The sequence below is a fragment of the Anomaloglossus baeobatrachus genome, chromosome 9, assembly GCF_048569485.1.
Source record: "Anomaloglossus baeobatrachus isolate aAnoBae1 chromosome 9, aAnoBae1.hap1, whole genome shotgun sequence".
NCBI classification, from domain to species: Eukaryota; Metazoa; Chordata; class Amphibia; order Anura; family Aromobatidae; genus Anomaloglossus; species Anomaloglossus baeobatrachus.
In genome coordinates, this window is record NC_134361.1 from 226,988,477 (window position 1) to 227,004,688 (window position 16,212).

At 59.6% G+C, this 16,212-nt stretch overlaps 1 protein-coding gene across 1 annotated transcript in view; it reads right to left on the reverse strand.

Annotated features, from left to right (window-relative positions):
- The window catches only part of LOC142251922 (calmodulin-regulated spectrin-associated protein 1-like), a 48,189-nt gene that overhangs the window by 16,855 nt on the left and 15,122 nt on the right, over positions 1-16,212 (reverse strand). The window contains exon 3 of the mRNA XM_075324970.1: positions 6,329-6,465. Within this exon, the coding sequence (XP_075181085.1) occupies positions 6,329-6,465 (137 nt within the window). The remainder of the gene's footprint in view (positions 1-6,328; positions 6,466-16,212) is intronic.

Genomic DNA, 16,212 nt, shown 5'->3' on the forward strand with positions numbered 1-16,212 from the left:
CCAGAAGGGGAGGGGCCTTACACTTTTTAGTGTAATGCTTTGTGTGGCCTCCGGAGGCAGTAGCTATACACCCAATCGTCTGGGTCTCCCAATAGAGCGCCGAAGAAGAAGGGAATTTTGTTACTTACCGTAAATTCCTTTTCTTCTAGCTCTTATTGGGAGACCCAGACGATTGGGGTATAGCTACTGCCTCCGGAGGCCACACAAAGCACTACACTAAAAAGTGCAAGGCCCCTCCCCTTCTGGCTATACCCCCCCCGTGGTATCACGGGTTCTCCAGTTTTAGTGCCAAAGCAAGAAGGAGGAAAGCCAATAACTGGTTTAAACAAATTAACTCCGAGTAACATCGGAGAACTGAAAAACCGTTCAACATGAACAACATGTGTACCCGCAAACAACGAAAACATCCCGAAGGACAACAGGGCGGGTGCTGGGTCTCCCAATAAGAGCTAGAAGAAAAGGAATTTACGGTAAGTAACAAAATTCCCTTCTTCTTCAGCGCTCTATTGGGAGACCCAGACGATTGGGACGTCCAAAAGCTGTCCCTGGGTGGGTAAAGAAATACCTCATGTTAGGGCTGCAAAACAGCCCTCCCCTACGGGGGTGTCACTGCCGCCTGCAGGACTCTTCTACCTAAGCTGGCATCCGCCGAAGCATAGGTATGCACCTGATAATGCTTGGTGAAAGTGTGCAGACTGGACCAGGTAGCTGCCTGGTACACTTGTTGAGCCGAAGCCTGGTGTCGTAATGCCCAGGACGCACCCACGGCTCTGGTTGAGTGGGCTTTTAGCCCTGAAGGAACCGGAAGCCCCGCAGAACGGTAGGCCTCTAGAATTGGTTCTTTGATCCATCGAGCCAGGGTGGCTTTAGAAGCCTGCAACCCCTTGCGCGGACCAGCGACAAGGACAAAAAGTGCATCGGAACGGCACATGGGCGCCGTGCGGGAAATGTAGAGTCTGAGTGCTCTCACCAGATCTAACAAACGTAAGTCCTTTTCATACCGGTGAACCGGATGAGGACAAAAGGAAGGCAAGGATATATCCTGATTAAGATGAAATGAGGATACGACCTTAGGGAGAAACTCCGGAATGGGGCGCAGCACTACCTTGTCCTGGTGGAACACCAGGAAGGGAGCCTTGGATGACAGAGCTGCCAGCTCAGACACTCGCCGAAGCGATGTGATCGCAACGAGAAACGCCACCTTCTGTGACAGGCGAGAAAGGAAACTTCCTTCAGAGGCTCGAAAGGAGGCTTCTGGAGAGCAACTAATACCCTGTTGAGATCCCATGGATCTAACGGCCGCTTGTACGGGGGTACGATATGACAGACCCCCTGTAGGAACGTGCGCACCTTAGAAAGACGTGCTAGACGCTTCTGAAAAAACACGGATAGTGCCGAGACTTCCCCCTTAAGGAAGCCGAGCGACAAGCCCTTTTCTAACCCCGATTGCAGGAAGGAAAGAAAAGTAGGCAATGCAAATGGCCAGGGAGACACTCCCTGAGCCGAGCACCAGGATAAGAAAATCCTCCACGTTCTGTGGTAGATCTTAGCAGACGTGGGCTTCCTAGCCTGTCTCATGGTGGCAACGACCCCTTGGGATAATCCTGAAGACGCTAGGATCCAGGACTCAATGGCCACACAGTCAGGTTCAGGGCCGCAGAATTCCGATGGAAAAACGGCCCTTTGGACAGTAAGTCTGGCCAGCCTGGTAGTGACCACGGTCGGCCGACCGTGAGATGCCACAGATCCGGGTACCACGATCTCCTCGGCCAGTCTGGGGCGACGAGTATGACGCGGCTGCAATCGGATCTGATTTTTTGCGCAGTACTCTGGGCAAGAGTGCCAGAGGTGGAAACACATATGTGAGCCGGAACTGCGACCAATCTTGCACTAAGGCGTCTGCCGCCAGAGCTCTGTGATCGCGCCATAAATGCCGGGACCTTGTTGTTGTGCCGAGACGCCATTAGGTCGACGTCCGGCACCCCCCAGCGGCGACAGATTTCCTGAAACACGTCCGGGTGAAGGGACCATTCCCCTGCGTCCATACCCTGGCGACTGAGGAAGTCTGCTTCCCAGTTTTCTACGCCCGGGATGTGAACTGCGGACATGGTGGATGTTGTGTCCTCCACCCACATGAGGATTCGCCGGACTTCCTGGAAGGCTTGCCGACTGCGCGTCCCTCCTTGGTGGTTGATGTATGCCACCGCTGTGGAGTTGTCCGACTGGATTCGGATCTGCTCTCTTTCTAGCCACTGCTGGAAAGCTAGTAGGGTAAGATACCCTGCCCCGATTTCCAGAACATTGATCTGAAGGGTGGACTCCTGCTGAGTCCACGTCCCCTGAGCCCTGTGGCGGAGACAAACTGCTCCCCACCCTGACAGACTCGTATCTGTCGTGACCACTGCCCAGGATGGGGGTAGGAAGGATCTTCACTGTGACAATGAGGTGGGAATAAGCCACCATTGCAGAGAGCCCTTGGCCGTCTGGGAAAGGGAGACTTTCCTGTCCAGGGAGGGTGACTGCCCGTCCCATTGGCGGAGAATGTCCCCTTGCAGTTGGCGCAGATGAAACTGCGCAAAGGGAACTGCCTCCATGGCTGCCACCATCTTCCCTAGGAAGTGCATGAGGCGCCTTAAGGGGTGCGACTGGCCTTGAAGGAGAGACTGCACCTCTGTTTGCAGTGAACGCTGCTTGTCCAGCGGAAGCTTCACTATCGCTGATAGAGTGTGAACTCCATGCCGAGATACGTTAGTGATTGAGTCGGTGACCGATTTGACCTTGCCAAATTGATGATCCACCCGAAAGTCTGGAGAGTCTCCAGTGCAACATTCAGGCTGCGTTGTCATGCCTCGAGGGAGGGTGCTTTGACGAGTAGATCGTCCAAGTAAGGGATCACCGGGTGTCCCTGAGAGTGCAAGACTGCTACCACTGCTGCCATGACCTTGGTGAACACCCGTGGGGCTGTCGCCAGACCGAATGGCAGAGCTACGAACTGAAGATGGTCGTCTCCTATCACAAAACGTAGAAAACGTTGGTGCTCCGTAGCAATTGGCACGTGGAGATAGGCATCTTTGATGTCTGTTGAGGCAAGGAAGTCTCCTCGAAACATTGAGGTAATGACGGATCGGAGGGATTCCATCCGGAACCGCCTGGCGTTCGCATGCTTATTGAGCAGTTTTAGGTCCAGAACAGGACGGAAGGAGCCGTCCTTTTTTGGAGCCACAAAGAGATTGGAGTACAAACCCTCGCCCTCGTTCCTGAGGGGGGACAGGGATCACCACTCCTTCTGCTCTTAGAGCGTCCACCGCCTGCAGCAGGGCATCTGCTCGGTGGGGAAGGTGGGGCCGTTCTGAAGAATGGAGTCGGAGGACGAGAACAGAACACTGTCCTGTGCACGTGAGCACAATGTCCGTCACCCACCGGTCTGTGACCTGTGGCAGCTAAATGTCGCCAAAGGCGGGGGAGTCTGCCATCAACCGCGGATGCGGAGAGAGAGAGAGAGCTGAGAGTCATGAGGAGACCGCCTTGGTAGCGGTTCCTCCGGCTGCCTTCCTTGGGCGTGATTGAGCCCGGCCGGAATCTGAGCCCGTCTGAGGTTTTGTAGCCCTTTTGCACGAGGACAATTGGGACCTGCCCGAGCTTGGGAAGGACCGAAACCTCGACTGTACTTTTAGGACAGCATTAATAGGGTAAGTCGCAGTGCTGCGGAGTTACGGACGCCTCTGCGGTACAGATGTACATGTGCTCAAGGCCAGCTGCGCAAGAACAGCTGAAAAGGTTAGGTTGCCTATACGGCTGTGAATGCCGGAGCAACCGACACGCCGATAGCCTCCTAGACAGATTTCAACCAGAGTCCATCTGTCTGTGAATGGCATCTTTAAGTGAAGCCCCATCTCCAGTGCAACTATGGCTCTAGACGCAAGCCTGGAGATTGGAGAATCCACCTTTGGACCCTGGGTCCAGCGCTTGACCACGTCAGGGGAAAAGGGATAACGTGTATCTTAAAAACGTTTGGAGAAGACGCTTATCTGGTAAGCGTGGTGTTTCTGGACTGCTTCTCTGAAGTCAGCGTGGCCAGAAAAATACTCAATATCCGTTTGAGATACTGAAAAGGGACTTCTCCTGCTGTGAAGCTGACTCCTCCACTGGGGGAGCTGAGGGAGAAAGATCCAACCTTCCATTGATGGACGCTATAGGATCATTCCGTATGGCGTTACCATCCGGTGTATCCGGATTGATAGCGATGTCAGGATCAAAGTCCTGGAGAGCTGCCTTATCATACAGAGAGTCCTCCTGGGACCCCCCCGTTCCAAATGAGGTTGGTCAGGAAGATTGCCCATGGCCTGTCTGGACCGCAAGTCTCTATCTTATGACAATATATCTGTCGAAACTGCAACTCCGTCCCTGTCCTTGGACAGGGATGACAGGTGGTTTCTTTGGCCACGACTAGTAGAGACCCCGGCAGACGAAGTGCTAGAGACCCCGGCAGACGAAGTGCTACAGGGGAGCATGCACACAATGGGACGGTGTCATGAACAGCATCCCATGTAGTAAAAACAGCACTGAAAATCTGTGTTGCTTTTTTGCCGCTGCCGACTAGCCATCTAGAAGTATATAGCCAAGATTGGTGACCGTACAGTGCAATGTATAGCATACAAGCATAAAGTACAAATGAACACTGCAGCACAAGCAATACAAGCAGCATAGAAGCCTGTGCCCTGGCACCTCTGCTCTTCTGCTGCTGTAGACTAGTCATCTAGGGGAATATAGCCCAGAAGAGTGACCCTACAGTGCGATGTATAGCATACAAGCACAAGTACAAATGCACACTGCAGCCCATGCAATACAAGCAGCATAGAAAAAAACCTGTGCCCCAGCACCCTTGGTTTTCTGCTGCTGTAGTCTAGCCATTCCAGGAGAATATAGCTAAGACTAGCGACTGTACAGTGCAATGTATAGCACATAAGCATAAACACAAATGAACACCTCAGTACGTGCAATACAAGCAGCATAGAAAGCCTGTGCCTTAGCACACCTGCTTTCCTGCTGCTGATGTGTCGCTCTCCAAGCGGGCATATAGCGACCTATGCAGTTAAAATACACATGTACACACTGCAGTATATATTGGGGTCAGCACTATGTGTGCCGCTTACCGCCCGCCTATAAGCGGGTGTATGGTCGCCATAGTCCTGCCTGGTTGCCGAAAGTCCGAGCTCGGACTGCGGTAATGGCTGCCGGCGTCTTCCCCAGCTCGTGTGAGGAGGGACGGGCCGTGGGCGTGCCCCAAGTCAGAGCGGGAATCCGGCGTCCGACAGTGTGCAGTGAGAGGGCTGGAGCATGTAAATAAGGCTCCAGCCCTCGGCGCTGCTGATTGCTCAGCGTCTGTCTCCTTCCCTGAGTGACAGGGAGGGGGCGGGAACGAAGCGGCACTAGGCCGCAGAAGCCGGGGACTGGATTTATAAGCGCCGCCGCCGTAAAAGCGCGGTCGGCGCCCAGTCCCCGGCGAACTACAAGTCCCAGCCGCGCCGCCGCTCCCGGAGCGTCCGGCGCGGTAGTTCCCAATACACAAAGTCACTCAGCAAAGCTGCAGTGACTGTAACCCTTTACTGTCCCCGGCGCACTAGCACACCCAGCAAGTCTGGAGTGTGCTGTGCCTGTGTGTACGGGGACACAGAGTACCTGTAATGGTGCAGGGCCATGTCCCTGAACGGTACCCAGCTCCGTATCCAGCAGGTTCAATGGGTCTGTGGATGGAGCCCGGCCTCAGGGCTTGGTGGCCGGAAAGATCCCACTTCCTCAGAGCCCCTCAGGGGGATGTGGAAGGAAAGCAGCATGTGGGCTCCAGCCTCCGTACCAGCAATAGGTACCTCAACCTTACAACACCATCAACGGGTGAGAAGGGAGCATGCTGGGGGCCCTATATGGGCCCTCTTTTCTTCCATCCGAAATAGTCAGCAGCTACTGCTGACTAAAATCTGTGGAGCTATGCATGGATGTCTGACCTCCTTCGCACAAAGCTTGAAAACTGGAGAACCCGTGATACCACGGGGGGGTATAGCCAGAAGGGGAGGGGCCTTGCACTTTTTAGTGTAGTGCTTTGTGTGGCCTCCGGAGGCAGTAGCTATACCCCAATCGTCTGGGTCTCCCAATAGAGCGCTGAAGAAACACTGATTTTATCAAAACCGCAAAACGTGACACATTGCTGGAATCAGGGTCTCTGCGCCTACATTATGCTGAATAGCAAAAATCTGCTGACAGATCCCCTTGTATTTTAATTTTTTTAAACTCCACCCAAACAGGCAGCACATTATTTTGCCATAATCCTTACCGGGCTTCATCTCTCTTTAGCTCGACCTCGGCTTCTAGCTGCTGCTTCCGGAGCCGAGCTTCTTCTGCTTTCTTCTGTTGTTTCAAGAGAAAAGCCGCTCGCTTCTTCGCCAGCTCGTCCTCCGCTTTCTGCTCGTCCTGGAAGCGATTAAATCACAGGTTTTATGTAAATGCATACAAGCAAAAAAAATAAAAAATAAATAAAAATTGAGGTTTACCTCTAAAAACACGCAAGGCAAAAATAGGCTGTTTTTTGGGGTTGTCCTGTGGATGTACCGTATTTTTTGGATTATAAGACGCACTTTTCCTCCCAAAAATTTGGGATCAAGATGAGGGCGTGCGTCTAATAATGCGAATGTAGCTTACCGGGAGGTGGAGAATGGGGGCTGTGCTGGCTGTGGTGGGGGGGCCCGTGCCGGCTGCAGTGGGGGGGGCCCATGCTGGCCTATGTGGGGCCCGTGCCGGCTGCTGTTGGGGGGGGGGGGCCCGTGTCGGCTGCTGTTGGGGGGGGCCGTGTCGGCTGCTGTTGGGGGGGGGGGGCCGTGTCGGCTGCTGTTGGGGGGGGGGCCGTGTCGGCTGCTGTTGGGGGGGGGGGCCGTGTCGGCTGCTGTTGGGGGGGGGGGGCCGTGTCGGCTGCTGTTGGGGGGGGGGGCCGTGTCGGCTGCTGTTGGGGGGGGGGGCGTGTCGGCTGCTGTTGGGGGGGGGGGGCCAGTGTCGGCTGCTGTTGGGGGGGGGGGGCCGTGTCGGCTGCTGTTGGGGGGGGGGGGCCGTGTCGGCTGCTGTTGGGGGGGGGCAGTGTCGGCTGCTGCTGGGGGGGGGGGGGGGGATCAGTGTCGGCTGCTGTTGGGGGGGGGGGGGGCCGTGTCGGCTGCTGTTGGGGGGGGGGGGCCGTGTCGGCTGCTGCTGGGGGGGGCCCCGTGTCGGCTGCTGTCGGGGGGGGGGGGCAGTGTCGGCTGCTGTTGGGGGGGGGGGCCGTGTCGGCTGCTGTTGGGGGGGGGGCCGTGTCGGCTGCTGCTGGGGGGGGGGCCGTGTCGGCTGCTGTCGGGGGGGGGGGGGCAGTGTCGGCTGCTGTCGGGGGGGGGGCCAGTGTCGGCTGCTGTTGGGGGGGGGCCAGTGTCGGCTGCTGTTGGGGGGGGGGCCAGTGTCGGCTGCTGTTGGGGGGGGGGGGGCCGTGTCGGCTGCTGTTGGGGGGGGGGCCGTGTCGGCTGCTGTTGGGGGGGGGCCGTGTCGGCTGCTGTTGGGGGGGGGGCCGTGTCGGCTGCCGTCGGGGGGGGGGGGGGGCAGTGTCGGCTGCTGTCGGGGGGGGGGGCAGTGTCGGCTGCTGTTGGGGGGGGGGGGCCGTGTCGGCTGCTGTTGGGGGGGGCCCCGTGTCGGCTGCTGTCGGGGGGGGGGGGGGGGCAGTGTCGGCTGCTGTCGGGGGGGGGGCCAGTGTCGGCTGCTGTCGGGGGGGGGGGCCAGTGTCGGCTGCTGTTGGGGGGGGGGGGGGGCAGTGTCGGCTGCTGTTGGGGGGGGGGGGGCCGTGTCGGCTGCTGTTGGGGGGGGGGGGCCGTGTCGGCTGCTGTTGGGGGGGGGGGCCGTGTCGGCTGCTGTCGGGGGGGGGGCCGTGTCGGCTGCTGTCGGGGGGGGGGGGGCCAGTGTCGGCTGCTGTTGGGGGGGGCCAGTGTCGGCTGCTGTTGGGGGGGCCAGTGTCGGCTGCTGTTGGGGGGGGGCGTGTCGGCTGCTGTTGGGGGGGGGGCCAGTGTCGGCTGCTGTTGGGGGGGGGGGCCAGTGTCGGCTGCTGTTGGGGGGGGGGCCAGTGTCGGCTGCTGTTGGGGGGGGGGCCAGTGTCGGCTGCTGTTGGGGGGGGGGGGCCAGTGTCGGCTGCTGTTGGGGGGGGGGCCAGTGTCGGCTGCTGTTGGGGGGGGGCCAGTGTCGGCTGCTGTTGGGGGGGGCCAGTGTCGGCTGCTGTTGGGGGGGGGCCAGTGTCGGCTGCTGTTGGGGGGGGCCAGTGTCGGCTGCTGTTGGGGGGGGCCAGTGTCGGCTGCTGTTGGGGGGGGGCCAGTGTCGGCTGCTGTTGGGGGGGGGGGCCCGTGTCGGCTGCTGTTGGGGGGGGGGGCCCGTGTCGGCTGCTGTTGGGGGGGGGGCAGTGTCGGCTGCTGTTGGGGGGGGGGCAATGTCGGCTGCTGTGGGGGGGGGGGGCAGTGTCGGCTGCTGTTGGGGGGGGCCCGTGTCGGCTGCTGTTGGGGGGGGCCCCGTGTCGGCTGCTGTTGGGGGGGGGGCCCCGTGTCGGCTGCTGTTGGGGGGGGGGCCCCGTGTCGGCTGCTGTTGGGGGGGGGGGCCCCGTGTCGGCTGCTGTTGGGGGGGGGCCCCGTGTCGGCTGCTGTTGGGGGGGGCCCCGTGTCGGCTGCTGTTGGGGGGGGGCCCCGTGTCGGCTGCTGTTGGGGGGGGGCCCCGTGTCGGCTGCTGTTGGGGGGGGGGGCCCCGTGTCGGCTGCTGTTGGGGGGGGGCCCCGTGTCGGCTGCTGTTGGGGGGGGGCCCCGTGTCGGCTGCTGTTGGGGGGGGGGGGCCGTGTCGGCTGCTGTTGGGGGGGGGCCCCGTGTCGGCTGCTGTTGGGGGGGGGCCCCGTGTCGGCTGCTGTTGGGGGGGGGCCCCGTGTCGGCTGCTGTCGGGGGGGAGGCCCCGTGTCGGCTGCTGTCGGGGGGGAGGCCCCGTGTCGGCTGCTGTCGGGGGGGAGGCCCCGTGTCGGCTGCTGTCGGGGGGGGGGCCCCCGTGTCGGCTGCTGTTGGGGGGGGGGCCCCCGTGTCGGCTGCTGTCGGGGGGGGGGGGCCCCCGTGTCGGCTGCTGTTGGGGGGGGGGCCCCCGTGTCGGCTGCTGTTGGGGGGGGGGCCCCCGTGTCGGCTGCTGTTGGGGGGGGCCCCGTGTCGGCTGCTGTTGGGGGGGGGCCCCGTGTCGGCTGCTGTTGGGGGGGGGGCCCCGTGTCGGCTGCTGTTGGGGGGGGGCCCCGTGTCGGCTGCTGTTGGGGGGCCCCGTGTCGGCTGCTGTTGGGGGGCCCCGTGTCGGCTGCTGTTGGGGGGCCCCGTGTCGGCTGCTGTTGGGGGGCCCCGTGTCGGCTGCTGTTGGGGGGGGGCCGTGTCGGCTGCTGTTGGGGGGGGGCCGTGTCGGCTGCTGTTGGGGGGGGGGGGCCCCGTGTCGGCTGCTGTGGGGGGGGGGCCCCGTGTCGGCTGCTGTGGGGGGGGGGGCCCCGTGTCGGCTGCTGTGGGGGGGGGGGCCCCGTGTCGGCTGCTGTGGGGGGGGGGGGCCCCGTGTCGGCTGCTGTGGGGGGGGGGGCCTTGTGTCGGCTGCTGTCGGGGGGAGGCCCCGTGTCGGCTGCTGTCGGGGGGGAGGCCCCGTGTCGGCTGCTGTTGGGGGGGGGGGCCCCCGTGTCGGCTGCTGTTGGGGGGGGGGGGCCCCCGTGTCGGCTGCTGTTGGGGGGGAGGCCCCGTGTCGGCTGCTGTCGGGGGGGAGGCCCCGTGTCGGCTGCTGTTGGGGGGGGGGGCCCCCGTGTCGGCTGCTGTTGGGGGGGGGGGCCCCCGTGTCGGCTGCTGTTGGGGGGGGGGGGCCCCCGTGTCGGCTGCTGTTGGGGGGGGGGGCCCCGTGTCGGCTGCTGTTGGGGGGGAGGCCCCGTGTCGGCTGCTGTCGGGGGGGAGGCCCCGTGTCGGCTGCTGTCGGGGGGGAGGCCCCGTGTCGGCTGCTGTCGGGGGGGAGGCCCCGTGTCGGCTGCTGTTGGGGGGGGGGGCCCCCGTGTCAGCTGCTGTTGGGGGGGGGGCCCCCCGTGTCGGCTGCTGTTGGGGGGGGGGCCCCCCGTGTCGGCTGCTGTCGGGGGGGAGGCCCCGTGTCGGCTGCTGTCGGGGGGGAGGCCCCGTGTCGGCTGCTGTTGGGGGGGGGGGCCCCCGTGTCGGCTGCTGTTGGGGGGGGGGCCCCCCGTGTCGGCTGCTGTTGGGGGGGGGGGCCCCCCGTGTCGGCTGCTGTTGGGGGGGGGGGCCCCCCGTGTCGGCTGCTGTTGGGGGGGGGGCCCCCCGTGTCGGCTGCTGTTGGGGGGGGGGGCCCCCGTGTCGGCTGCTGTTGGGGGGGGGGGGCCCCCGTGTCGGCTGCTGTTGGGGGGGGGGCCCCCGTGTCGGCTGCTGTTGGGGGGGGGGGCCCCCGTGTCGGCTGCTGTTGGGGGGGGGGGCCCCCGTGTCGGCTGCTGTTGGGGGGGGGGGCCCCCCGTGTCGGCTGCTGTTGGGGGGGGGGGCCCGTGTCGGCTGCTGTTGGGGGGGGGGCCCCCCGTGTCGGCTGCTGTTGGGGGGGGGGCCCCCCCGTGTCGGCTGCTGTTGGGGGGGGGCCCTGTGTCGGCTGCTGTTGGGGGGGGGGGGCCCGTGCAGCGCGGGTGAGATGTTCTGTCGCTGGTGCTGGCTTCAAATAATGGCGCCTGAAGTTGGCATGTGTGCAGATGGAGCTCTCGGCTCAAGATCTCATCTGTGCACGCGCCGCCTTCGGCCCAATGATCTCCCAGTGGCTGACTTAAGGAAAATGGGCGGCATGTGTGCAGATAAGATCTCGGCTCATTCTGCGCACGCACCTACTCGGGGCGCCATTTCTTTGAAGCCTGCAAGGCCAACAGAGCATGTGTGACACCCGTCGCAGCGCCCTGCTCCATACAGCCAGCACAGCCGCCAGCACAACGCCTGCAGCATCGCCCCGGCCTCCTGTGACCCCGCTGCACCCCCGCTACCACCCACCTCTGGTAAGACAATACCAAAGTATAAGACCGACCCCCTTTTTTAACTCTAAATTTGGGGTGTGTCTTATAAAACGTAAAGAAGGGAATTTTGTTACTTACCGTAAATTCCTTTTCTTCTAGCTCCTATTGGGAGACCCAGACGATTGGTTGTATAGCACTGCCTCCGGAGGCCACACAAAGCACTACACTAAAAAGTGCAAGGCCCCTCCCCTTCTGGCTATACACCCCCAGTGGGATCACTGGCTCACCAGTTTTAGTGCAAATGCAAGAAGGAGGAAAGCCAATAACTGGTTTAAACAATTCACTCCGAAGTAACGTCGGAGAACTGAAAACCGTTCAACATGAACAACATGTGTACCCGAAAAACAACCAAAAATCCCGAAGGACAACAGGGCGGGTGCTGGGTCTCCCAATAGGAGCTAGAAGAAAAGGAATTTACGGTAAGTAACAAAATTCCCTTCTTCTTCGGCGCTCCATTGGGAGACCCAGACGATTGGGACGTCCAAAAGCTGTCCCTGGGTGGGTAAAGAAATACCTCATGTTAGAGCTGCAAGACAGCCCTCCCCTACGGGGAAGCAACTGCCGCCTGCAGGACTCTTCTACCTAGGCTGGCGTCCGCCGAAGCATAGGTATGCACCTGATAATGTTTGGTGAAAGTGTGCAGACTCGACCAGGTAGCTGCCTGGCACACCTGTTGAGCCGTAGCCTGGTGTCGTAATGCCCAGGACGCACCCACGGCTCTGGTAGAATGGGCCTTCAGCCCTGATGGAACCGGAAGCCCAGCAGAACGGTAGGCTTCAAGAATTGGTTCTTTGATCCATCGAGCCAGGGTGGCTTTTGAAGCCTGCGACCCTTTGCGCGGACCAGCGACAAGGACAAAGAGTGCATCCGAGCGGCGCAGGGGCGCCGTGCGGGAAATGTAGATTCTGAGTGCTCTCACCAGATCCAACAAATGTAGATCCTTTTCATACCGATGAACTGCATGCGGATAAAAGGAAGGCAAGGAGATATCCTGATTAAGGTGAAAAGAGGATACCACCTCAGGGAGAAACTCCTGAATGGGGCGCAGCACTACCTTGTCCTGGTGGAACACCAGGAAAGGAGCTTTGGATGACAGCGCTGCTAGTTCAGACACTCTCCGAAGAGACGTGACCGCTACCAGAAAAGCCACTTTCTGTGAGAGTCGAGAAAGTGACACATCCCTCAGGGGCTCGAAAGGCGGCTTCTGGAGAGCAACAAGGACCTTGTTTAGATCCCACGGATCTAACGGCCTCCTGTACGGAGGTACGATATGACACACCCCCTGCAGGAACGTGCGCACCTTAGAAAGTCGCGCTAGACGCTTCTGAAAAAACACGGATAGTGCCGAGACTTGCCCTTTAAGGGAGCCGAGCGACAAGCCCTTTTCCAACCCAGATTGCAGGAAGGAAAGAAAGACAGGTAACGCGAATGGCCAGGGGGATACTCCTTGTGCAGAGCACCAGGATAAGAAAATCCTCCACGTTCTGTGGTAGATCTTAGCAGACGTGGGCTTCCTAGCCTGTCTCATGGTGGCAACGACCCCTTGGGATAATCCTGAAGACGCTAGGATCCAGGACTCAATGGCCACACAGTCAGGTTCAGGGCCGCAGAATTCCGATGGAAAAACGGCCCTTGGGACAGTAAGTCTGGTCGGTCTGGTAGTGCCCACGGTTGGCCGACCGTGAGATGCCACAGATCCGGGTACCACGACCTCCTCGGCCAGTCTGGGGCGACGAGTATGACGCGGCCGCAATCGGATCTGATCTTGCGTAACACTCTGGGCAAGAGTGCCAGAGGTGGAAACACATAAGGGAGCCGGAACTGCGACCAATCTTGCACTAAGGCGTCTGCCGCTAGAGCTCTTTGATCACGAGACCGCGCTATGAAGGTCGGGACCTTGTTGTTGTGCCGAGACGCCATTAGGTCGACGTCCGGCACCCCCCAGCGGCGGCAGATTTCCTGAAACACGTCCGGGTGAAGGGACCATTCCCCTGCGTCCATGCCCTGGCGACTGAGGAAGTCTGCTTCCCAGTTTTCTACGCCCGGGATGTGAACTGCGGATATGGTGGATGCTCTGTCCTCCACCCACATCAGAATCCGCCTGACTTCCTGGAAGGCTTGCCGACTGCGTGTCCCTCCTTGGTGGTTGATGTATGCCACCGCTGTGGAGTTGTCCGACTGAATTCGGATCTGCTTTCCTTCCAGCCACTGCTGGAAGGCTAATAGGGCAAGATACACTGCCCTGATTTCCAGAACATTGATCTGAAGGGTGGACTCCTGCTGAGTCCACTTCCCTTGAGCCCTGTGGTGGAGAAAAACTGCTCCCCACCCTGACAGACTCGCGTCTGTCGTGACCACTGCCCAGGATGGGGGCAGGAATGATCTTCCCTGTGATAATGAGGTGGGAAGAAGCCACCATAGCAGAGAATCCTTGGTCATCTGAGAAAGGGAGACTGTCCTGTCTAGGGAAGTTGTCTTCCCGTCCCATTGGCGGAGAATGTCCCATTGAAGTGGGCGCAGATGAAACTGTGCAAACGGGACTGCCTCCATTGCTGCCACCATCTTCCCTAGGAAGTGCATGAGGCGCCTTAAGGGGTGCGACTGACCCTGAAGGAGAGACTGCACCCCTGTCTGTAGTGACCGCTGCTTGTCCAGCGGAAGCTTCACTATCGCTGAGAGAGTATGAAACTCCATGCCAAGATACGTTAGTGATTGAGTCGGTGCCAGGTTTGACTTTGAAAAGTTGATGATCCACCCGAAAGTCTGGAGAGTCTCCAGCGCAACATTCAGGCTGTGTTGGCATGCCTCTTGAGAGGGTGCTTTGACAAGTAGATCGTCTAAGTAAGGAATCACCGAATGTCCCTGAGAATGCAAGACTGCTACCACTGCCGCCATGACCTTGGTGAAAACCCGTGGGGCTGTCGCCAGACCAAATGGCAGAGCTACGAACTGGAGATGGTCGTCTCCTATCACGAAACGTAAAAAACGTTGGTGCTCTGTAGCAATCGGCACGTGGAGATAAGCATCTTTGATGTCTATTGATGCAAGGAAATCTCCTTGAGACATTGAGGCAATGACGGAGCGGAGGGATTCCATCCGGAACCGCCTGGCGTTCACATGCTTGTTGAGCAGCTTTAGGTCCAGAACAGGACGGAACGAGCCGTCCTTTTTTGGAACCACGAAGAGATTGGAGTAAAAACCTTGTCCTTGTTCCTGCAGAGGAACAGGGATCACCACTCCTTCTGCTCTTAGTGAGCACACCGCCTGCAGAAGGGCATCTGCTCGGTCGGGATGTGGGGAGGTTCTGAAGAACCGAGGCGGAGGACGAGAACTGAATTCTATCCTGTACCCGTGAGACAAAATGTCTGCTACCCACCGGTCTTTGACCTGTGGCAGCCAAATGTCGCAAAAGCGGGAGAGCCTGCCACCGACCGAGGATGCGGAGGGATGAGGCCGAAAGTCATGAGGCAGCCGCCTTGGAAGCGGTTCCTCCGGTTGCTTTCTTGGGGCGTGAATGAGCCCGCCAGGAATCTGAGCTCCTTTGCTCCTTCTGAGTCCCTTTGGACGAGGAGAGAAGGGAATTTTGTTACTTACCGTAAATTCCTTTTCTTCTAGCTCTCATTGGGAGACCCAGACGATTGGGTGTATAGCACTGCCTCCGGAGGCCACACAAAGCAATTACACTAAAAAGTGTAAGGCCCCTCCCCTTCTGGCTATACACCCCCAGTGGGATCACTGGCTCACCAGTTTTAGTGCAAAAGCAAGAAGGAGGAAAGCCAATAACTGGTTTAAACAAATTCACTCCGAGTAACATCGGAGAACTGAAAACCGTTCAACATGAACAACATGTGTACCCGCAAACAAACCAAAAATCCCGAAGGACAACAGGGCGGGTGCTGGGTCTCCCAATAAGAGCTAGAAGAAAAGGAATTTACGGTAAGTAACAAAATTCCCTTCTTCTTCGGCGCTCTATTGGGAGACCCAGACGATTGGGACGTCCAAAAGCTGTCCCTGGGTGGGTAAAGAAATACCTCATGTTAGAGCTGCAAAGACAGCCCTCCCCTACGGGGAGGCAACTGCCGCCTGCAGGACTCTTCTACCTAGGCTGGCGTCCGCCGAAGCATAGGTATGCACCTGATAATGTTTGGTGAAAGTGTGCAGACTCGACCAGGTAGCTGCCTGGCACACATGTTGAGCCGTAGCCTGGTGTCGCAATGCCCAGGACGCACCCACGGCTCTGGTAGAATGGGCCTTCAGCCCTGATGGGACCGGAAGCCCCGCAGAACGGTAGGCTTCAAGAATTGGTTCTTTGATCCATCGAGCCAGGGTGGCCTTAGAAGCCTGCGACCCTTTGCGCTTACCAGCGACAAGGACAAAGAGTGCATCCGAACGGCGCAGGGGCGCCGTGCGGGAGATGTAGATTCTGAGTGCTCTCACCAGATCTAACAAATGTAAATCCTTCTCATACCGATGAACTGCATGAGGACAAAACGAAGGCAAAGAGATATCCTGATTAAGATGAAAAGAGGATACCACCTTCGGGAGAAACTCCTGAATGGGGCGCAGCACTACCTTGTCCTGGTGGAAGACCAGGAAGGGAGCCTTGGAAGACAGCGCTGCTAGCTCAGACACTCTCCGAAGAGATGTGATCGCTACCAGAAAAGCCACTTTCTGTGATAGTCTAGAAAGTGAAACCTCCTTCAGAGGCTCGAAGGGCGGCTTCTGGAGGGCAACTAGCACCCTGTTCAGATCCCATGGATCTAACGGCCGCTTGTACGGGGGAACGATATGGCAAACCCCCTGTAGGAACGTGCGCACCTTAGAAAGTCGCGCTAGACGCTTCTGAAAAAAGACGGATAGCGCCGAGACTTGTCCTTTAAGGGAGCCGAGCGACAAACCTTTTTCTAACCCAGATTGCAGGAAAGAAAGAAGGGTAGGTAATGCAAATGGCCAGGGAGACACTCCCTGAGCAGAGCACCAGGATAAGAATATCCTCCACGTTCTGTGGTAGATCTTAGCAGACGTGGGCTTCCTAGCCTGTCTCATGGTGGCAACGACCCCTTGGGATAAGCCTGAAGACGCTAGGATCCAGGACTCAATGGCCACGCAGTCAGGTTGAGGGCCGC